At 45.0% G+C, this 21,975-nt stretch overlaps 1 protein-coding gene and 1 pseudogene across 5 annotated transcripts in view; both read left to right on the forward strand.

The window, feature by feature from the left end:
* Positions 1 to 12,813, forward strand: part of CDK12 (cyclin dependent kinase 12) — a 58,210-nt gene extending 45,397 nt beyond the window's left edge. Inside the window, exons 14-17 of one of the 5 annotated variants that reach the window (XR_310802.3) lie at positions 6,037 to 6,147; positions 8,465 to 8,608; positions 9,220 to 9,299; positions 12,122 to 12,813. Coding sequence is in view for 1 of the 5 variants with exons in the window: in XM_018065003.1 (XP_017920492.1) it covers positions 6,037 to 6,040 (4 nt within the window). In the remaining 4 variants the exon portion in view is untranslated. Of the gene's footprint in view, positions 1 to 6,036; positions 6,148 to 8,464; positions 8,609 to 9,219; positions 9,300 to 12,121 lie in introns of those variants that run through there. The other 4 variants (XR_001919743.1, XR_001919744.1, XR_001296879.2 and 1 more) reach the window with 4 other exon arrangements.
* On the forward strand, positions 8,477 to 21,310 carry LOC102175440 (annotated as a pseudogene).

Here is a 21,975-nt window from a genome sequence, read left to right on the forward strand (position 1 = left end):
ATGAGATGGCTGGATGGCATCACTGACTCGATGGACGTGAGTCTGATTTAACTCCAGGAGTTGGTGATGGACAGGGAGGCCTGGCATGCTGTGATTCATGGGGTCGCAAAGAGTCGGACACGACTGAGCGACCTGAACTGAACTGAACTGAAGTGGGTAGTTGTTAATAAAGCCGTATGCAGCCCTCAGCCACACAATAGTTCTCTGGAATGAGAAGGTATAACCATGAAATAAACTCATTTAGACATAAGTTCCTTCGGACCTGAAAATAGTTGGTTTGGGGGATGTTGTGCTCTGGTATGGTTGTAACTTGAAGATCATGTTGATAGTTCCAAAAGAGTGAAGGACATTTTATCCAAGTCCAAAATCACCCCTGAGGGAAGCAGCATGGAGAGACCTTTAAAAGGCTACAGTGTAGCAGAGCAAAGTGAAGAGCCCAGCTAAATGTCTTGTCTTTTAGGAGCCTTTCTGATGGATTGTCTAGGGAAAGGATCCCTCTTCTTGTGTTTGATGAGGGACACCCTTGGTTAGGATCAGCTTGTGGACGGATAACCCTCTCCACCGAGGCTAATGCAATTTTGAATGCTTTTGACACTGGACAAAAGAGGCTGAATTCACAGAGCTAGAGAAAACTTAGGAGTCTGATCCCTTTTATAAATTCAGGAGTTCTAGGTTTGGCCTTGAATTAGTATTTGCAATTTCTGTTAGGGGACCAAAGTTCTCATATAAAATGAAGCAATATGAGAAGGAAATGGAAATAAAGGAAAGAAGGGAGAACTGGAGAAGTCTGGTAGTGGGGCTGCAGAAAGAAACAGTGTATAATTGCTTATAAAGAAGAGATAAGATATGAGAGTCGTAGGTAAAATTGTGGTTGGGGTAGTGAAAGGGAATAATTGCATTAGAGATTCACAGTTTATTTCAAGGAGGCCCCATTAGAGAGTAAAGCGTCCCCTTGATTACAGTAGTGTTACCTTTATGGTTGGAGGATCGGCCTGAAACCCTTAAACTGGGGGATGCTATGCAGACAGTTTCACTCGGGAAACTAGATTATATTAAGCAAATAATTTATATCTAGAACATTTTGCTTAGCACTGCTATCTACGTAGTTCAAGAGAATATTCCAGGATTAAGGAAGAAATGATATGGATATACCAAGCTAAAAATTACTTGTATTCTTGGAGTACTAACATTCCCCTGCAGGTGGTTTTATATGTTTTAGGTCAACCTGGAAACTATAATATTATTCCTCTCCCCTTCATTTTAGATACAAGTGAGGATGATGCATAGAAGAGCAAACAAACCAGAATATATGAATTTGAGTCAGAGAATGCTAGAGCTACAAAAGGGCATTAATTTGTCTAGTTTAGTGGCATCGTTAGGCAGTGATAAAAACAGACCCAGAAAGGTTGAGAAAGTGTTGGGAGTAAGAAGGGAGAAAATGGTGACTAATGTTGTCTGGAACCTACTATATACTAGGTATCACAGTACCTTTGCTTTTATTATCTAGACTATTAAGCACCTTGAGGCTAAAGAATGGAAAGGATAAAAGGCATGTCCTTATTATTCTGAGCAATATGTAGGAGATAAAAGGAGGTAGCAGGTCACTTTTTCCTGTCAAATCACACAGGACAGGGGAGCCTGGTGTGCTGTGGTCCATGGAGTTGCAAAGAGTCAGATACGACTTAGTGACATAATATAACTTAGCGACATAACAACAAAATCACACAGGGCTAAACCAGAGGAAGTGGTGTCAGTATTTGGAAGTGAAGTTATTCTCAGGAAGTACTTCCTAAGTAGTTGAGACGACTCATGAGTAACTTCTCTATTCCAAGGGACCTTCTAAAAATGTGATGGTCAGAGACCAGCTACAGGCAAGGCTGGTAGGAAACAACCTTACTGTTGCCTCGGATTGATTTGCATTCTGGAAAATCAGGTCATGACCTGAGAATATAGGATTAACCTTAGGGAACAAAATGGGACTTCTCATCCTAAGGGGGCTTCAAAGAAAGCAGTATATATACTATGCATTAAGAAGATAAAGTCCTATGGTTACTGTACTTTTTTTTTTTCAATATTTTTGTTTTGTTTTGCAACACACTTTGAAGTCATGAAACAATTTGTAATTTTGGAAAGACTCAGTACCAAGTTCAATGTTGATAATCGCATATGGCAGCCTGAGAGTTGACATTGTACAAAAATAAGTTTGTATTTGATGTAGTTGTTTGATATGATATTCCAAGAGTTAAGTTATACCATGAGGGTTGCTTCTATGGGAAGCAATAATATCATTAGCTGGATCACGTCCTGAGTACAGGGCAACTTCTGGGGAAGATTATGGGAGGGTCTCATCTTTGGAAGCTTCTGGATCTAGTGAGAGGTGAATCTTAAACTTGAGTGGGAAGTGGAGAGATTGGTGTTTATAAGTGAACACACTGATGCAGGTTATAAAATAAAACAATAACCTAGTACAGAGGGAAGCAAAGCAAAGAAATAATGGGAAAAATGCAGAGTTAACCAGAAAAGATTCTTTGAAGGTAGTGAAGATAGAGGACATGAAACAGAGGGAGGAAGGTGATTGGAGAGAGAAAACTTATAGAAAGTTTCTTTGTGTTTTGTGCAGAGGGCTATGAATGGAGTAGTCAGGATAATAAAGGAAAAAATATTAGGAAATGAAGGAACAATCTTGGTGTACTGAATGAGGAATTTGAATTTGATTTGGTAAGCAGTAACAGAATAGAGCATGATGAGATGAACACAATGTTCAGGACTTTTGCAGCTCTACTAGGTCATGGAAGCAGAAAAACTTGCTAGGATATTATTGTTCTTGTCCAGATGTAAGGCCCTAAGAGCGGCAACTAGAGTAAGACAAGGGGAAGGAGAAGAAAGGGAGGGGGTCAGTAGAATTAGCTAGGCTTGATGATAGTTTGGATGTGAGGAGAGAAATAAAAAAGATAGGCTAAGGTTGTTAACCTCAGGACATATTTATACTGTTCATGGTGATGAGATTTTGGAAAGAGGTAGCTGCTTTGTTTTTAAGAAGTAGAAAATGTTTATTAACCAAATATTGATGGGATATACCTGTGTTCAGTATTGCAGAGTTTAGTAGGAGAGCTAGCCCCTGGAAAATAGTTGAGTGTGTGCTATGTGCCCAGATGGTCACCTTTACTCTGCCTTTTTCAGATTGGAGAACCAGGTGAAAGAGAGCTGATGCCTGGGGTGTACCCTCAGACTTCAAGAATGCTATCCCACTCTGGATCTGGGAAAGAAAATACAGTTTTTTGCCAGTTTCTTCCCCGTTAATGCTTTGAAAATGAGATATGACTAGCCTGTGGCAGCATGTGCCTGTGGATGCACAATTCTCTGGCTTGATTCTTGGAAGGCCTTTTTCTCTCCCTCCCTGGGGGTCATTTGTATCTCTGGTTCCTTCTCCCAGAGCCATAAAGTGGGAGCCCCCATTTATTAATTGGGTTGGGACTGGGGAGGGGGTCGGCGGGGGACTCTTTAGTGCAGCAGGCGGGGGTCTTCCAGAATGAGCCCATTAGCCAGCCCCAATGGCAGCTGAAACGGGGCTGCAGCCAAGTCCTCTCGGTTTCAAAAACCCTCCATCGCCTGCAGCAGATCAGAACAAGGCCTGCGGGAGCCCTTAGCTTCTGATTGCAGCTGTGAGGAAGGACAAAACAATTTATAGGAAGCCAAGTAGCTCCTGCCTCACTGTCTCTTCCTTTCTGACTTTGGGGAGGGGAAAGACCAGGATGCGGTGTCCCCTCCCACAATAGCTTCTCAAACAGCACATATAGACCTAAGTAAGAGAGAACAGGATGAGTGTATGTGTATTGATTGGACATCTACACCTTTGCTCTGGAAGTATTTACACATGTCCTTGCTTTCTTCCATCCACACACAGTTGTATTGGCTTAAGCAGTCACTGGTTATAGAGAGTTCCCTAGGGCAAGGCCAAATGTGTGCTCAGACTCTTAAACAGTCATAAGTTGTGTGTTGGGGGCAGGGTGGGTGTCATGCTTTTTTTGTGCCCCATACCCGCCTTGTCTCATCTGCTTTGTCAAGATTCAGGGTTAGAATTAGATTACCTTTTTAACATTTTTTCATAATGAAAGGAGTTTGGCCTCCTGCTGGAACTCACTTGTTTGTCCCTTAATTTAAGCCAGTTTGAGAAGGCAGGTATCTACAGAGGAGCTTCTCTATACTGTAGCCCTGAGAGAAAAGTACGAAGGGCAGGAATATTTCACTTCCTGATGGAAGGACAGTATGTCTTCTTCCTGATAGAATCATAGATGACCAGAGCTAGAAAGGAAACTAAAGACCATCTAATTCAACTTCCCAATTTATGGAGAAAGAAACTGAGGCTTAGGGAAGGGAAATGCCTTGTCCACAGTCTCACAGTGAGTTAGCGGCAGCCAGCCAAGACTAGAAGCCAAGAGTCTAGGATCTTAACCTATTGAGTATAGAGCCTCCAATTTTAAGATCATCAGTTCCTGACAGTCCTATGCTTCCTCAAGAAAGTAAGGCTGTGAGATTTGAGGGGCAGGTCAGGAGGGGAAGGACAGATTGAGGAAGAAAGTTAGGTTAAAAACTTAGTAGAAAAACTGGGAAGCTTTATATGTTTTTACCTCAAAGACCCAATGACATGCAAATTGTATGACTAATTTTTATTTAGAGTCAAGAACTCTGGCTCATTGGGAAGCAAGTGGCAAGTCATAACCAAAGATCCTGATGCCTCAGAGTTACCCCAAATTCAGGGAGCTTGTTGCCAGCCATCATCCAGGGGTTGAATAGTACAAAAAGATCCTCAGAGATTTTGTGAGGAATTTACCCTAAATTTCAACTCATGCTCCTTTGCATTATAATAAAGCATATTGAAAATAATCAGAAGGAAAAGAGAAAGAAAACATCTCAGTTGCTGGGAAACTAAGGGGAGCTGCTGAATGAAAGAAGGGATTATAGAACTCTTAGTAAAATAAGATACTCTGAGATTACAGGCAAATTGGGGGCTAGGGGAGCTCTACTCCTCCCTTATTTTTTAGTTTTGGATTGTTGGTTTTCTTCTTTGGTGGAGCGGAAGGAAGGTGGTGTGCTCCACAGTGACCTAAGTCCTGAATAGTGTGCTCACTGGGCTGACAGGCATGGAAGTTTCTAAAGTCATCTCACTCTGGTGCTGAGACTCCCTTCCCCTCTTTGGACCTCTCCCAGATGTCCCTTCCAATGCTTATTTTCTGGGTATATGAGTCTGGGAGCCGCTGAGCCAGGAGGGGAATGCTGACTAGTTCCTAAACTGGAAGCAAAATCTTAGGAGAAAGGCAGCTTAGAGATAGGTCTAGGTCTAGGTTATAGGTGTAGGTCAGAGAGGCAGGGGGTTTGCAAAATGAGTTTCAATTGCTGATGACAAATAGATCCCAGTACGTATCTTTACATTTTCTCCATCATACCGTGGTTGATAGCACAGGAGAAATGTGAAGTTGGTCCCCATGCAGATTCATCCCTACATAGGGAATATACAAACCTACCTGCCCAAACTGTGTCAAATCTACTGTCCCACAAACCTCCTTTCTGTGTCGTAGGAAGTCCTGAGCCTTTCTTCAAGAAGATGTTTTAGACAAGAGAGCCTTCAGAACAATCTGATTATCTAATCTAAAGCTAGTTATCCTCTTTTGAGTCACTTTTTTGCATTAACTTTGCATTCATGTCGAACCTTCATTGCCCTTTATAATTCTGGGTTTCAGAGCTTCCTTTTATGTTGAAGTCCCAATTTCTCTCTTAATTATAGGAAGCATAGTTTTTACTTTACTAGACTGGGAGCTACTTGCCTGGAGTTAGGAATCTTAGAAAACTTAAAACTGTCCTTGGGCATGTACTTAAGGTTCATCTGAATCCTTCTCAGCTCTGTAAAGTAGAAGAGTGGTGATCATCGTCATCACTTTACCTACTAGGGCCATGCTCCTTGAGTGAAAGAGCATATACCCTTTTTGGTGTCTGGCCCCTTATCTCATGTCTAATGTTACATGTCATTTTCTTTTACAGGTGACAGCAGCAGGAGGAGGAATGGCCCCTGAGGAATTTGGTAATGTCCATTAGTTACCTGACATCCGGAGTCCTGGCAAATTCACTCTCTTTCACAGAGTTTCGAGCCAGGTAGGGATCTTAAGCTAATCAGAGGTCACTGGGCTGCTTTTATAAGGGATTAACACTTATATACACACACATACAGTCTCAGGGAAGTTCTTAGTCCCAAAGATCTCCAGGGGAGTTACCTTAGCTTTTTTAAAAAATTCTTATCCATTATGGTTTATTATAGGATATTAAATATAGTTCCCTGTACTATGCAATAGGATCTTGTTTAATCCTTCTGTATTTAGCAATTTGCATCTGCTAGTCCCAAACTCTCAATCCATCTCTCTCCCTTCCCCTTGGGCAATGGCAAGTCTGTACTCTATATCTTTAGATTCCACATATAAGTGATATCATTTAGTGTTTGACTTTCTCTTTCTAACTTACTTCGCTTAGTGTGATAATCTCTAGGTCCATCCATGTTGCTGCAAGTGGCCTTGTTTTATTCTTTTTTATGGGTGAGTAGTATTCCATGGCACCCCACTCCAGTACTCTTGCCTGGAGAATCACATGGATGCCTCCTGCAGCCTGGTGGACTGCAGTCCATGGGGTCGCAAAGAGTCGGACACGACTGAGTGACTTCACTTTCACTTTTCACTTTCATGCATTGGAGAAGGAAATGGCAACCCACTCCAGTGTTCTTGCCTGGAGAATCCCACGGACGGGGGAGCCTGTTGGGCTGCCGTCTATGGAGTCGCACAGAGTCGGACACAACTGAAGCGACTTAGCAGCAGCAGCAGCAGTATTCCATTGTATATATGTCCCACATCCTCTTTATTCACTCATATGTTGATGGACATTTAGGTTGTTTCCATGTGTTGGCTATTGTAAATAGTGCTACTATGAACTTATAGGGGTGTATGCATCTTTTCAGATCATAGTTTTGTCTGGATATATGCCCAAGAATGGGACTGCTGGATCAAATGATAACTCTGGTTTTAGTTTTTAAAGGAACCTCCGTACTGTTTTCCATCTTGGCTGCACCAATTTACATTTCCACCAACAGTGTTGGGAGGGTTCCCTTTTCTCTACACCCTCCAGAATTTGTTATTTTTAGACTTTTTAATGATGGTCATTCTGACCAGTGTGAGGTGGTACCTCATTGTAGGTTTTTAAAAAATTAATTAATTTTTTTTTGGCTACCCTGGATCTTTGTTGTGGCGCACAGGCTTCCTCTAGTTGTGGCGAGCGGGAGTTTCTCTTAGTTGCAGTGCACAGACTTCCCATTTCATTGGCTCCTCTTGTTGCAGAGCACAGGCTCTAGAGCATGAAGACTTAAGTAGCTATGACACATTAGTTAATTGCCCCATGGTATATGGAATCTTCCCAGACCGGGGATCGAACCCATGACCCTTGCATTGGCAGGCAGATTCTTAACTACTGGACCACCAGGGAAGTCTCTCATTGTAGTTTTGATTTGCATTTCTCTAATAATTAGTGATGTTGACCATCTTTTCAGGTATCAATAGAGACATGTCAGTAGACCATCTATATGTCTTCTTTGGAGAAATGGTTATTTAGGTCTTCTGCCCATTTTTGGACTGAGTTGGTTTTTTTTGTCACTGAGTTGTATGAGCTGTTTGTATATTTTGGAAATTAAGCCTTTGTTGGTCACATCATTTGCAAATAATTTCTCCCAGTCTGTAGGTTGTCTTTTCATTTTGTTTATTGTTTCCTTTGTTGTGCAAAAGGTTATAAGTTTGATTAGGTCCCATTTGTTTATTTTTGCTTTTATTTCTATTGCCTTAGGAGATCTTTAATTTTTATTTTGACTCTACTATGGTGTCCTACCTTCTTTTTAAAATAAAATTTTATTTATTTATTTATTGCTGTGCTGGGTCTTTGTTGCTGTGCATCAGATTTCTCTAGTTGGGGGTCTCCTCTCTAGTTGGGAATGCAGGCTCTAGAGCACAGGCTCGGTAGTTGTGGCACACAGGCTTGGTTGCCCCACCGTATGTGGAATCCTCCCAGACCAAGGTTCGAACTCATGTGCCCTGCATTGGCAGGCAGATTCTCAGCCACTGGACCACCAGGGAAGTCCAGTGTCCTACCTTCTGATTAGTAGTTCCTCCCTCCTGGCTAGAATGGGTAACCCCCTTTATTGACATTAGTGGTCATTTCATCCCTGTTCTTATCTATTGATCAGCTATTACTCAATAATGTGATGCTAATATTTGTTACTCTCAGCCTCTCTACAACACCTGCCTCACTCATCCACTATGTCATTCACATATAGCCCTGACTTCTTTTTCCCTAAAAAGCTATTTTCTCTTTCTTCTGAGGATAGGACATTGATGTCCCTTTTTACTACTTCTCATCAATTTCTCCACATCCTTCCCAGGTTTGATGGGCCATGCCCCCTGTCCACACACTGTGCAGGACACCGGAAGTAGAGGTCTGCCAGCCTGCTTATTCCCATCCTCAGTGCCCAGAACTGAGCCGGGCACCAACCTACAGTGCCTACCCCTACCCTTCTTCTGGCGAGGTAGGTCCTCTCCTCTCCCTACCCTCCAACCCCGAACAGGATCATATTTCTCTCTGGGAATATTTCTCTCTATTGTTAAATATCTCCAAACAAGGGGAAGGCCATGTTTACTTAGCTCTCTGGCTTGGTGACTTCCAGCCCTAATATTTAGAGCGACATTCCTAATGTTAGATACCATCCTCTTTTCTGTAATTCAAAACCATTTCTCCCATTTAGTGGGTGAGGGAAGAAGGGAACAGTAAATGGATAGTGTTAGGGTCTAATGACAGGCAGCCCTTCTCTTAGGGCTGGAAGCCTGAAGTCCCAAATGTGCATTCTACCCTATGGCCTGGAACCTTGGGGAATAACTTGAATCTTTTGAGGGAAAGGTTCTTATCTTGTGTCCATTCCTGAGGACAAGGATCTCAGACTCTTCAGAGTCTGTCCCTGTTCATTTTCAGACACATCCAGGGAGTAGCAAATGGATCACTGTAGGGCAGAACCCATCAGTAAGTAATACTCAGTCTCCAGCTCAGAAAGCAGCTCTTGTCTGGCACCTGTAGGGAGTTGGCAGGGGTTCCAGAGCCTCTTCTGCCATTGTAGTTGATATCAGCTTACCCTTTTGACCTTAGATCTCCTCTGTCAGCAATGGCTCTTCACCCCTGCAATCCAGACAGTGTAAGCAGTAGGCCTAAGCAAATGCCAGCTCTGGGTAAGGTGCCCCCTCCCCTGGTAGGCACATACCTTGAATTGGAGGTGAGGCAGTTAGGGTGGGATGGATGGAGAGTTAGGTGTTCGAAAGTAGGAAATGTCTCTGGAAGTACTGGGTACCTAGAGTACCGTGCCTACCCCTCTGTCAATCTGGATGTCTGATCCCTCAAAGCTTCTGGGCCACTTGGGCTGCTACAGCCTTGGTTTTTGCCACACGAGGGCGCTGCTGACCAATTAAAACTCCTGCCCCTTAGCAGACAGCATTTGGGTGAAGGGAGAGGGGGGCACCACACTCTTTCCCCGAGACAGAAGTGAGAAAAATACCCAGAGAGCCTGAGTTCAGAGGCCCAAGGAGCCAGAAGAATAGTTCATTGTTCTTGCACTTGATCTTCCTTTAAAAATGGCCTGAGACCCTGAATGCTCTTCCCTAGTGGACTGACATGTCGATTCCCAGTCAAACCTCGGAAGCCTCCTAGTTTAAGGCACCAAACACCTTGTACAGGTGTTTCTTTCTTTAGGGGTGTAACAAGCTCCACCTGTCGTCAGCCTCTAGACAGTCACTTTCCAGCCCAGAGTTTGGAGGTATCTGGGTTTTCAGAGAGAAAAAAAAAAAAAGTCTCTTATGATAATTGTTTCAAGAGAAGTAGCTCTTAAAGAGTTAGCTCTCTTAAGAGAAAGGGAGAGACTGAGAAGACTGAGAGAGTAGCAAAGTTCAACCTTCTATGCCCCCATCACTTCTCCCAGCACAAACCTGCAGAGCTCAGATGATCTGAAAGATATTTACAGCCTGCGTGCCTAAAGGACACCCAGGACACTCTGGGGCTCTGTGCCAAAAAAGGTGTCAGAAAGCAGGATGGGATGGGGACTGCTTCGGCCCTTAAGCCTCATGGTGCTCCCATATGTGTATTGGCTCCACTAAGGATCCAAGGGCCATGGAGCCCTTGTGGGGATAAGGTCTCCCACATTTGGTCCTCAGTCTCCAGGAAGCCCTTCTATGCTGAACAGGCTAAGGGAGATGACAGAGGTTCTCCTCCTCCCTCCTACCCCCATGCCCGAGGGTCCCTCCCCAGGAGGACAGCTTGATTAAACAGTCGGTGCTGCTGGAATTGCTGCACAGCTGGCGCTCCCCCCAGCACCCCGAGCAGAGCAGCAGCGCAGATTAAAATCTCCAATTAGCGTTAAAGTGAAGTGAGGAGGTACTGAGACTGCCAGGGAGGCCAGGAGGGGGCCCTCAGTTGGCAGATACTCCCAGTACTGCCTGGATTCTGAGTACCACTTTTAGTTACTCCTTTTTTTGTAACTCCTCACCCAGCAGCTCTCAGTGCCAATTAACTTTGCCTTGCTTGGGGCCGGAAGGGTTTAGAGGAGTGGAGGACAGGACAGATGCCTTACAAAATGCTGGGGACACCATAAATGTGAAGGAGAAAAGATGCCCTACTCACAGCCTGCCAGATTGAGGTGACTTTGTACTACTTCTGCTTCTTTTTGTACAGAGAAAGAACAAGTAGGTCCCTCCAGAGCCTCTTACTTATAAGGTGCTGCCCATGCAAATGTCCATGCTGGTATATTTTATCCTATTTGACTCGTCTGCTCCCACCCAAATCATGGCTCCTTCCTTCCTCCCTCCCTCCATTTTTCTCTCAGCTTTCCTGTGGGCAGGGGTAGGTACAGCCTGGCTTGGGAGCATTGCCATGTCCTGCCACCTGGGTCCCACCATGCTTCTCGTTATCTTCTTTGCAGTTTGGGGAAGAGCAGTATACCAAGAATAGAAGCCTCAGCCTCTTGCAACCCCTGAACATCACACCCTGTCTTAAGGGCCGTCTACCATTTACACTTCTACCTTTCATTCACCGAACCCAGAAGGAGGGCAGTAAAGCTAGCCGCAACCTTTGACTTCCCTCTGCCCCTTTAAGGGAAATGGAAGTGGGTACCCAGCTGACTGAACCTACTCACACCTCCAGAAATTAGACACCAGGGCACAGTGCCACCCTCCCAGGCTGGCACATGCTACCCTGGCAGAGGTTCAAATAGCTTTCCCCCATACCCCCACCTCTATGTCTTCCTCTTCTCTCTCCCTCTTTCTTCCTCTCTCTCTCTTTTTTTTTCTCAGCTCAAAGCACAGCTGAGCCTTAAAAGGGGGGTGGGGGGGACCAAGCTGGGGCAGGGGGGTGGAGAGCTCCAATAGCACGTTTTCACCTGCCATTTAATTGGATGTATTTTTAATTAATGGGACCTCAGGGACCAACATGAGACAATCTGATCTCTGAATAGGGACAGGGGAGAGATTGGGTAGGGGAGGAGGATTGGGCCACTGGGTGCGGTTACCAGGAACCCAGGCCCATCAATCACTGGCCACTTTGCGTTCTGGCATGGAGAATAGCAAGGTGGAGGAGGAGGAGAGGCACTGGGATTTCCCCCCAATTGCCAGGACCTTCAAAAAGGATGGAACCTCACCAGTTGACTCAGTTCTGAGCCCCCATATTGCAGCCAGGAATATTAGGTAAGGCTATTTTCTTGTTCCCGAGTTTTGTGCAGTTGAGCTTGTCCCAGTGAGTGCTGTAAAATTGTGAAAGGAAGGTGAGGACAGAGCTTTGAGGTCCTTGAAGGGTGAAGATAAGAGCTAAGGACCAAAGACCTGGAGACTCTGGTGAGAGGGAGGAGAGGGGCAGGATTCAGAGATATTTCTGTGCGTTTAGACATAAAATAAGTGCCATGGAAATTACATGCAAATGAGGGCTGATGCCTTGGAATATGAATCATAGACCCTTACTGTTGTAAGGAAGAGAACTTGGAGCTCATCTTTTCAAACCTTTCGTTTTACAGATGTGAAAACGGAGACCCAGAGAAGGGGAACAGTTGAATCTTGTCCTGGAGTTACTTTTGTTCCTGGATTTGGGGAATTCCTGGGAACACCAGAAAATGTAGGTAGGTAGGGTATTGGGAGCAAAGTCAAGGGGAAAGGTTTGGCAGCGTATTATTTTCCGTTTCTTGGAGTCTCCTGTCTCTGACCCCTGAGTTTTGAAAGTAACTTAAGGGAGTAAGGTGGGTGCATTACTGGGGGGACATTTCCCTCATACAGTCTGTTCCAGAAGGCATCTTCATTCCCTTGCTTTCATGTAGACAGATCCTCCAGAACTACCCACTCCCATGAGATTTTACTGTATTCTAAAAGGCACAGGGGAGGAAATACATCAACTTCCCCAGTTCCTTAACCAAGATATAGATTCCCCAATGGCGACTAAATATTGAGCTTTTTCTGAGATCTTATGACAAATTTTTCTGCTGCAGTAAAAACTGGTAGAGAAAATTATGCCCCAAAATATAGCAAGGCGTGGTCTTGTCCTATGTCTAGGCCAAGAAGAGAGAATTAAAACTTAAGGCCCTGAAAGCTGAGTCAGGAATGCCGCTGTATTTGTGCAGCACCATACTTTGCCAACAAAGGTCCGTCTAGTCAAGGCTATGGTTTTTCCAGTGGTCATGTATGGATGTGAGAGTTGGACTGTGAAGAAAGCTGAGTGCCGAAGAATTGATGCTTTTGAACTGTGGTGTTGGAGAAGACTCTTGAGAGTCCCTTGGACTGCAAGGATATCCAACCAGTCCATTCTACAGGAGATCAGCCCTGGGTGTTCTTTGGAAGGAATGATGCTAAAGCTGAAACTCCAGTACTTTGGCCACCTCATGCAAAGAGGTGACTCATTGGAAAAGACTCTGATGCTGGGAGGGATTGGGGGCCGGAGGAAAAGGGGACGACAGAGGATGAGATGGGTGGATGGCATCACTGACTCGATGAACGTGAGTTTGAGTGAACTGCGGGAGTTGGTGATGGACAGGGAGGCCTGGTGTGCTGCAATTCATGGGGTCGCAAAGAGTTGGAGCGACTGAACTGAACTGATGGCCCAAAGCTCTTAGTGAAGCCCCGTCCAATTCTATAAGGTATTGATGAACACTGGAGAGAGGGGCATGTTTCCAGCTGTCCCCACCCCTACCTCCTTCACTGTTCAGATGCTAGAGTTAAGAAGGACTTATGGAGAGAAGTGACTTGCCCACTACGTTGCCAAAGAGGGCATTTCCTGGCATCTCCTTCCTTCCTTAAAAAAGTCAACATTAAAAAAAAATTCAACATTGTTTGTTCTGTGCTTCATGGGACTAATTTGAGGTCTGGACAAGGATGGGCAGAGAGCTTGGAAAGCTGTGTGAGTTTTAGAGACTTTGTCACACTCTCCAAGCCCCCAACACTTATCCCCTACTCCCAGAAATATGTTCTCATCTCAGTACGCTCAGCATTTAATATCCCCAAAGTCCCTAGGAAAGACCCAGATGTGCCTTTTTAAGTGCCCCCAGGCTCATTCTGCCCTTTTCTTAGACCCTCAGGGCCATCTCCTTGGCTGTCTGATTCTCTGCCCTTTCTACTACCAACAAGATGAGAAGGCTGCCTTGCATTGCGCCTGCTTCCAAGAACCTGCAGGAAGAGGTGTGGCGGAGGTCAGGGAAAAGCCAGAAAGAGGGAAGATAGAGAGGGGGAATTTGGAAACTGAGGCCTATAGTCCCACCTTTGGGTGGGGTGTTGCTACCTAACTTAAAGCAGGCTATTCGTACTGAGTGTTGTTGAGGGGATTTATTAGATGGCTCTTATTTAGGGAAACAGAGCAATAGAAGAGCATTCGGTGGAGAAAGACAAGAGGCGTCAGGCTTTCTGAAGGCCTTCTTTCTCACCCTTTGTCTACCCCTACTCCAGGATTAGAGGTATACTGGAGGAGCTAAAAGGCCCTTAAACCATTCAATTATTGATAGATTCTTGATGTTTCTCTCAGGAACAAGACTTCCCTCCCCTCAATCTCCACTAGCCCTGCCTCACACTCTCAATATTTAACCAAGGGTATGACATCTACAGCCTTGGAGTCAGAGCCTGGAGCCTGCTCTGGAATCCAGAAGTAACCCTGAGCTTTTGCTGGGAAAGAGGGATAGACTTGAAGTAAGTGAAAGCAGAAGTAGCAGTACCCAGTATCCCCTGCGCTCTAGAGAAGAGGGGTTGCTGAGGGATTCTGTGTTGGTCCAGGTTTAACTTTTACTCTGTTGGGGCTCCTTTCCTCCTTCTCCGTCAGTGTGTCCCACTGGTTGGTAAGAGAGCTGGATGTCTGACCCTCCCACCTTGACACCTCGAAGGTTATCATGCAGAATTCCCAAAGACATGGAGGAGGTGAAGGAAGACATTTCAGAGGTGGCAGTGCCATGATGTCTATCAATACCTGGGGAGATAAGCCATGGAGAAGAGACAGTGACCAGAGAGGGAGCCAGGAGGAGATGCCTGCTCCTGAAAAAGCCTCCTTACCCCATCCTGTCTCACGCACCCTCTCACATGATGACAAGGCTCTGTGCCCAGGCTGTGCCAGGTTTCCTGGCTGGTGATCCTGCTCTGCCGTACAGGCAGCTGGCTCTCTGCTACAGCACAGAGCACACGTTGGGGTCTCTCACACTTCTTTCTAACTCATCTCAGTGTGTCTGTGGTGCAGATTCCTAGGGATGAAGAAGGGGACTGTGGCCATGGAAGTAGGAAGATGGTGGGCTCTTGGGTCCTGTAGGTGCCTGTCTGCCTGGCTGGAGTGGCTCTAGGGAGGGAGAAAGCTGCTGGCAGCTCAGCTGAGCTCAAGGTTCTGATGACTCATAACAATAAGAGGAGAAGGCATCCAGGCCTGTTAGAACTCCCTTTTGCCCCATTTCTCCCCAACTCTGCGCTCTGTGGATAGAGGTCTCTCATCTGGATTGTAGGGCAAGGAGAGACCCCAGCTAAGAAAGAAGAGAGGGAAAAGGGAGAGAAGATGGCAGGGAATGCTGAGCATTCCCAGGGAGAGGCTTCTCAGTGAGGAAAGGATAGGAGAGGCTAGTCTTACTCTACTGTGTCCCTGGGCTACACACAGGGTAATGTGCTGGGCAGCTCAGCACTCCTGGGCAGTCACAGCTACTGCTCCCTGTCCTCCCTTGTCTGCCACAGCTCTGGGCACCCAGCTGACACCCCAAAAAAAATTTTTTTTTAAGTAGAGGGACACTATTTTAAGACCGGAACCTGGAATGATTACCACTTGGTCTTATACTTTCTTTGCTGGAAACAGAAACTGTGGTCTTCAAAGGTGCTGATTTTCTCTTCCCTTACAGGCCAAGTAGCCGATGTGCATCTTCTCCAGACTTTCTGAATCAGGGGGATGATAAAATACTTTGTTTAAGGTCACATCAGCAGCACAGGGCCAGAAAGAGGACCAGGAGAACTAGCCATGCCCCAGACCACAGTCCCAGGGGCCTCCCTATTTCAGCAAAAGGAAATAGGGATCTTGGATACCAGTGTATCTAGACACTTAATAAGCATCCTCCTCCTAACCTCAGAGAAGAATTGGAGGGGAGTTCTCTGAGAGAACCTGTTTTCATTTGCCTATTTCTGTTCTTGTCACTGATGGCAGCTCTGCTGTCCAGCAGGGATGAGGGCCCCCTCTGCTGGGATGCTCCTTGGAATCCAGAGACAGTTTTGACTGGACAAAGGTACAGGCCAGCTGCTCTTTGTGTAGGGAGATGTGACCAGTTCCACTCCCCCAGCTCCTCCTGGCAGCATCAGAAACCCAGGGACCCCTGCTGGAACACCCATAATAAAGCTCAACCCTGTACTGAACTGACATATCACCTGGCTCTGCTATGAAAGTGGTGCTGTAAGGGGGAGGCTTGGTGCACCAGGTGGGTGTAGGCAGGTGTGGGGAGTTCAACCTCAGGAGATACAAGGATCACTCCCCAATACCACCTCTTAAACCTTCTTTCTCCTCAACTCTCCTTCAACTTACACCTCCATTTAGCTGACTCCACTTCTGGCTACCTCCTGCCCTCCAGTCTGAGAAGACACGGTAAGTAGTTGTCTGTTCGCTACACTTTTTTCTCTGTCACTCTCCTCTGCTCCTCCCAACTCCCAGCCAAGATTTACCCCATTTGACCTCTTCCCATCAGTGAAAGCCCTCCGGTTCTGAACCCAGAATCCCCAGCCTCTGAAACCCTCCTTCTTTTGAGAATGCCACTCTGGCTCTGAGACTGACTCACCAGTCCTCATCTTCCACAGAAGTATAGCAAGGCCAAGACAAGTATGTCCACTGGCACCAAGGCCCCTGACCTGAAGCAAAGGGCAGCTCTAGGGGTACAGCAGGATTTGGCCCTGAGTGTGTATATGCCTATGCATTGGACACACTGGTTTATTAGTGTTATTTCAGCATTGTGATGCAGGGAGAGTAAGTGTAACAGCTGCTTCTTGCTTGCAGTGTTTATTGTTACCTAGAGACAACCTCCTGGCTTTTTCCCAGCTCTCCCCACCCCCCCCCCCAGCTTACCCCCCTCCCTGCCAACAGTCCTCCCCTCCCCACACTGATGGGAAATTTATGGCTTGCCCATACCATCTCTTTAACTCTCTCCTGTCCATAAGAGAGGTGGGCCAAGGGAAGCCAAAGTGAGCAGTGGGCATGCCTAGGTCCCAGCAGGGTAGACTAGTGCATGGAGGAGGGAAGGAGAGTCAGAGGGATGGAAGACACCTCTTCTTCCCAATCTATGTCTGGACTCAGGCCCCAGTTTCCTTCCTGACTGTCATGTTGAGAGAAAAGTCTTAGGATCCCAGGCTTCTCCTCACAAGATTATTCTCTTCCCTGGGTATCTCTAAGTGCCGCCCTCCCCAGTGGACTGGCTGCTCCTGAGCAAGTACAGCAAAGTAGTATTGACACAGGAGGAATAAATGCAGAGTGGCAGAATCCCCTGGAGCCCTCCTTTCTATAGAGATGTCATATTGAGTCAAACAAGAGGCTCTGGCATGAACGATGCTGGCTGGACCTCCACGGCTGAGTAGATGTCAAACATGAAACTGGCTGCTGAGCCTGGTGGGTAAAACAGCCCACCTTAACTTCACCCGAGCCCAGCACTAAGGTTCTGAGGGAGTCCCAGGCCACCCTTCAAGCTCATCTCCTTGGTCTAGTTTCCTAATCCATTTTCTCCTGCTCATTGTTTAGTTTGATACATTGGGGAAGATCCCAGGGAACTAAGGCCCCAACAGTCCTGGGGAAAGAGAAACTCCTCTATCCCCTCTGGTCCCAGGACCTTTCATGGAGGGGCATCATGTCATATATTCACCATCCCCACTGGAAACAAGAGAGGTAAAGGGATAGGGTTTTAGCAGAGACGATAGAGGTTAGATACATGGAAAAACTTACTCATGGGATATAAGACTTCAGAATGGACCTACTTCTCTTTAGAGACTTTTCTTTTGCCTTGGATGGTTTTAAGTCTGTATTTACCCAAGGGACGTTGGAAGAACAGGGGTAATTTTCTGGGGCTCCTCCAGACGTGTACCTCAGTGCAGTTTCCTCCTCAGTTCTAAAGCTAGTATGTGTGGTGTAAGTTTGTAAGATTGTAAGTTTACGGGCTGACAGCCTTGAGCTCCAATGCTAGTGCTGCTGTTTACTAGCTGTGCTACCTTGGTAAATCCCTTAACCTCTTTTAGGCCTAGTTTCCTTGTCTGTGAAATGCAGATAACCTTTTAAGATGGTGAGGAGAATTTAGTGAAATAATATGTGTAAAGTACCTCAGAAAGTGCCTGATACTGAGTAGGTGCTCAGTCGCTAGCAGTTGATACAGTAGAGTCTACTACTTTTTCAGAGTCATCAGGGCTGACATTTCTTCAAAGACTCTTATGCATCCCCTGGAATTATAGCCAAATGTGAGTTTGTGCAAATCCTGGGGATAATGTCCATAGTTTTATTGATGATTTGAAACAGGGTGGCAGTCTCCTGGAAAGGAAGTAGCCCCAGTTCTTTGAGTCACACTCCAGAAGTCAGTTTCCCCATACCCATGACTTCAGCTAGGAGTTCCTCGGGTGGTGTCCTGCCTGGAAGTACAACTTCATCTAGAATGGAACTGGGAGAGACAGCCAGTAAGATAACAACACAGGAATGGAAATCCCTGGTGGTCCAGTGGTTAGGACTCCATGCTTCTACTGCAGGGGGCATGTGTGTTCCATCCCTGTTCAGGGAACTAAGATCCTACATGCTGTGCAGCACAGCCAAATAAGAAGACAGCAACACAGAGCACTTGCCAAGCACTTTATAGATTGTAAGTGCGTTTACCTATATTAGCTCTTTTAAATACCCAGAACATCTCAGTAAAATGAAGAACTACCTGGCATTGTACTTGGTGTATTATATTTTTAAGTATGTTTAAAGTCTACAGACTATGTCATCACCTGGATATGTCATGAATTATAAAGCTCATCCACTATTTTAATCATTTAGATATGTTTACTGTTACAGATGATACCATGATGAACATCCTACCACATAAAACTTTGTGGGTTTTTTTTCATGTTTTATTGAGGTAGAATTGATATATAACATTTTATTAGTTTCAGGTTACAACATAATGGTTCAATATTTGTATATATTGCAAAATTATCGTCACAGGGAGTCTAGTTAACATCCATCACCATAATAGTTACAGAATTCTTTTTTTCTTGTGAAAAACTTCCTGTAATTTTTAAAGTAAATTCAAGGGAGTGGAATTACTGGTACAACAGATACAAATACCCCATTCCCCATAGTTATAATCATTTTATTGATGCAATGAGAATAATATTTTTTAATCTTCCTCTTTGGAATTCTGCAGTGGGAACACAAGGGCAGGCCCTTCTCTCTCCTATACCCAGCAGAAACATTAATAATCTATCATATCCTTTTTAAAAATTAAGGTAATTGCAGTTGTAAAAGTAATACAGAGAGTTCCCTTATACATTTTGCCCACTTTCACCCAGTAGTAATATTTTGTAAAACTGTAGCATAACATCACAACCAGAATATTGCCATTATTTCAATCCACCAGTCTTAGTCATATTTCCCTGGTTTTACCTGTATATGTGTATATATTAAGTTCTATGCAAGTTTATTACCTCTGTAAATTCTTAAATCTGCTACCACAGTTCCAGCACCACAAGGATTCATGTTACCCTTTTAATGATCACGCTTCTATGTCACCCCTTTCTTAACCCTTGACAACCCCTAATATATCCTCCACTTCTAAAATTTTGTCATTTGAAAATGGAATCATACACTGTGTAACTTTTGGGGATTGAATTTTTTTCATTCAGCATAATCCTCTGGAGATCCATCTGAGTTTTTTAATATATCAGTAGTTTATTTTATTTCAAGATATGGAAGTACCACAGATGTACCATGTTTAACCATTAGTCTGTTAAAGAATACTGAATACAACATTGTAAATCAGCTATACTCCAATAAAATTAAAAGTTTTTTGAAAAAAGGAACACTTTGTGTTCTGACTTTGTACTCACTTAGCAACTAATGAAAAAGCCTATTCTTGGTGTCCTGAGTGTTGTTTTATATTCATGATTATTAAGTTACTTAACCCTTCAGTCATGGCACCTACTATTACTTCCATCTCATAGACAGGGAAAATTGAGGCTCATAAGTGATTATCCCACACTCACATGCTGTTAAATGGCAAAAGAAGAGCTTGGGACTCAAGACAATAGGGCTCTTTCTACTACAGCAGGCTTTCTCAGACCTTGACTAAGGTTGCTGGGAAGACAATGTGGGCAGAACCAAAAGAGAGATGTCAGAGGCAGGAAGAACACTGGAGCAGCCTGGGTCAGTCAGGTCTTCACTGCTAACTTTGCTTCATAGGTTATAAGAGCAGTGTCATGAAGATAAAGAATCTGCCTGCCAATGCAGGAAATGCAAGAGACGCAGGTTCAGTCCCTGGGTTGGGATTCCTAAAGCAGGAAATGACAACCCAACCCAGTATTCTTGTCTGGAAAATCCCATGGGTAGAGGAGGCTACACTCCACAAGTCACAAAGACTGGGACACAACTGATCACGCCAAGTGCCCATATCCTGAAGCAGGGGGCAACATAGCTTGTGCATTTGAAGTCATTTCCCCTTTGACACTTCAAGGCTGAAGTGGATGAAGCCTGTGAGCAGTCTTTCCACAGACCTGGGAACTGGAATGGGAAAGGGAAAACTCAGCCTTTGGGTATGTATCAGAGGATAAATAGCCAAGGCTGTCCTTGGAAATGTGAAGTTGAGTGTCTCTGATGAGGTCTGAGGAAACTGAGTCCCATGACAAGTGAGCTTTCTATTCTGGGGTGACAGGTGGAGGGCAGAAATAGCATTTTAATAGTAAGGGAGAAATAGCATTTTAATTTTTTTCTTTTTTTTTTTTTTTTTAGTGTGGTGGGGAACTATAGGTCATTTACACACAGACACGTACACCTTAGGCAGGCTCAGTGTCTGGGACATGGTACGAGGGAAGCAGAGTGGAATAAAAAAAAGCCAGTTCATCATTTTGCCTCTGCGGCTGCAACCAAAAGTGTGTTCAGGCTTCAGCAGAGGATTGCCTTCAGCATCCTCCGCTGTGGCAAAAAGAAGGTCTGGTTAGGCCCCAATAAGACTAATGAAATCACCAGTGCCGCCTCACATCAGCAGTTCTAGAAGCTGATCAAAGATGGGCTGATGATCTGGAAGACTATGATGGTCCATTCCCGGGCTCGATGCTGGAAAGACACCTTGACCCACTGGAATGGGATGCACATAGGCATAGGTAAGGGAAAGGGTACTGCCAGTGCTCCGATGAGAAGGTAACCTGGATGAGGAAGCTGAGAATTCTGTGCCGGCTTCTCAGAAGATACTGTGAACCTAAGACGATTGACCACTACATGTATCACAGCCTGTACCTTAAAGTGAAGGGTAATATGTTCAAAACCAAGCAGATTCTTGTGGAACATATCTGCAAGCTGAAGGCAGACTAGGCTTACAAGAAGCTTCTGGTGGACCAGGCTGAGGCCCACAGGTTGAAGACCAAGGAAGCCTGCAAGCACCGTGAAGAGCGGCTCAAGGCCACGAAGGAGGAAATCATAAGGACTCTGTCCAAGAAGGAAGAAACTAAGAAATAAAATTCTCCCCCTCTTCTCTGTACATAGTGGCCTTGGCAACTACAAGCATCACTCATTCAATAAAAAAAAAACAAGTCTTTATCTGCCTAAAATAAAAGCCAGTTCACATTTAGTCCTCCCTTTACCACTGCTGTTTCTTTCCAAATCATGGACAGCTAAGTCAGAAGGCGCTAGAGAATCATTTGGTCTATCCCTAAGCCTCTGGGCACTGGCAGAAGCTGACAGGTGGAAACCTAGAGTCAGCCCAAACGTGATGAATGGCAGAGATGCCAGCTTTCAGGAGAGAAAGCTTGGCTTTCCTCCTGGGAGCTGTGTCTGGCCAAAGGCTGCCTCCTCCCACCTCCTGCTGGGACCAGATTTTTTTTTTTTTTTTACAGTTGCTGTTACCATTGCTCCCCTGGCCTATTCCAGTGGCTGTGGTGGACTTATAACAGCTTTCCCTGTCTACTTACAGCTCAGGAACCAAGCTGAGAGCACATATCATTCTTCTCCATCTCCCTTGGCCCATCAGAAATGGCAAATCTTCTTCCAACACACCCTCCATCCTTATCCAACAATTCCACCCATGGGGGATAAACACTGAGGGCTTCAGAATTTATAAGGAGTACTTTGCATTCTTGAAATAATCAGAGATATCCATTCTAAACCTTTTTTGGGGGTGGAAGTTGGTGGGTTTTTTTTTTTTTTAATTTGTTTGTTTTTGTC

The sequence above is a fragment of the Capra hircus genome, chromosome 19 (genome assembly GCF_001704415.2).
Source record: "Capra hircus breed San Clemente chromosome 19, ASM170441v1, whole genome shotgun sequence".
Classification (NCBI taxonomy): Eukaryota; Metazoa; Chordata; class Mammalia; order Artiodactyla; family Bovidae; genus Capra; species Capra hircus.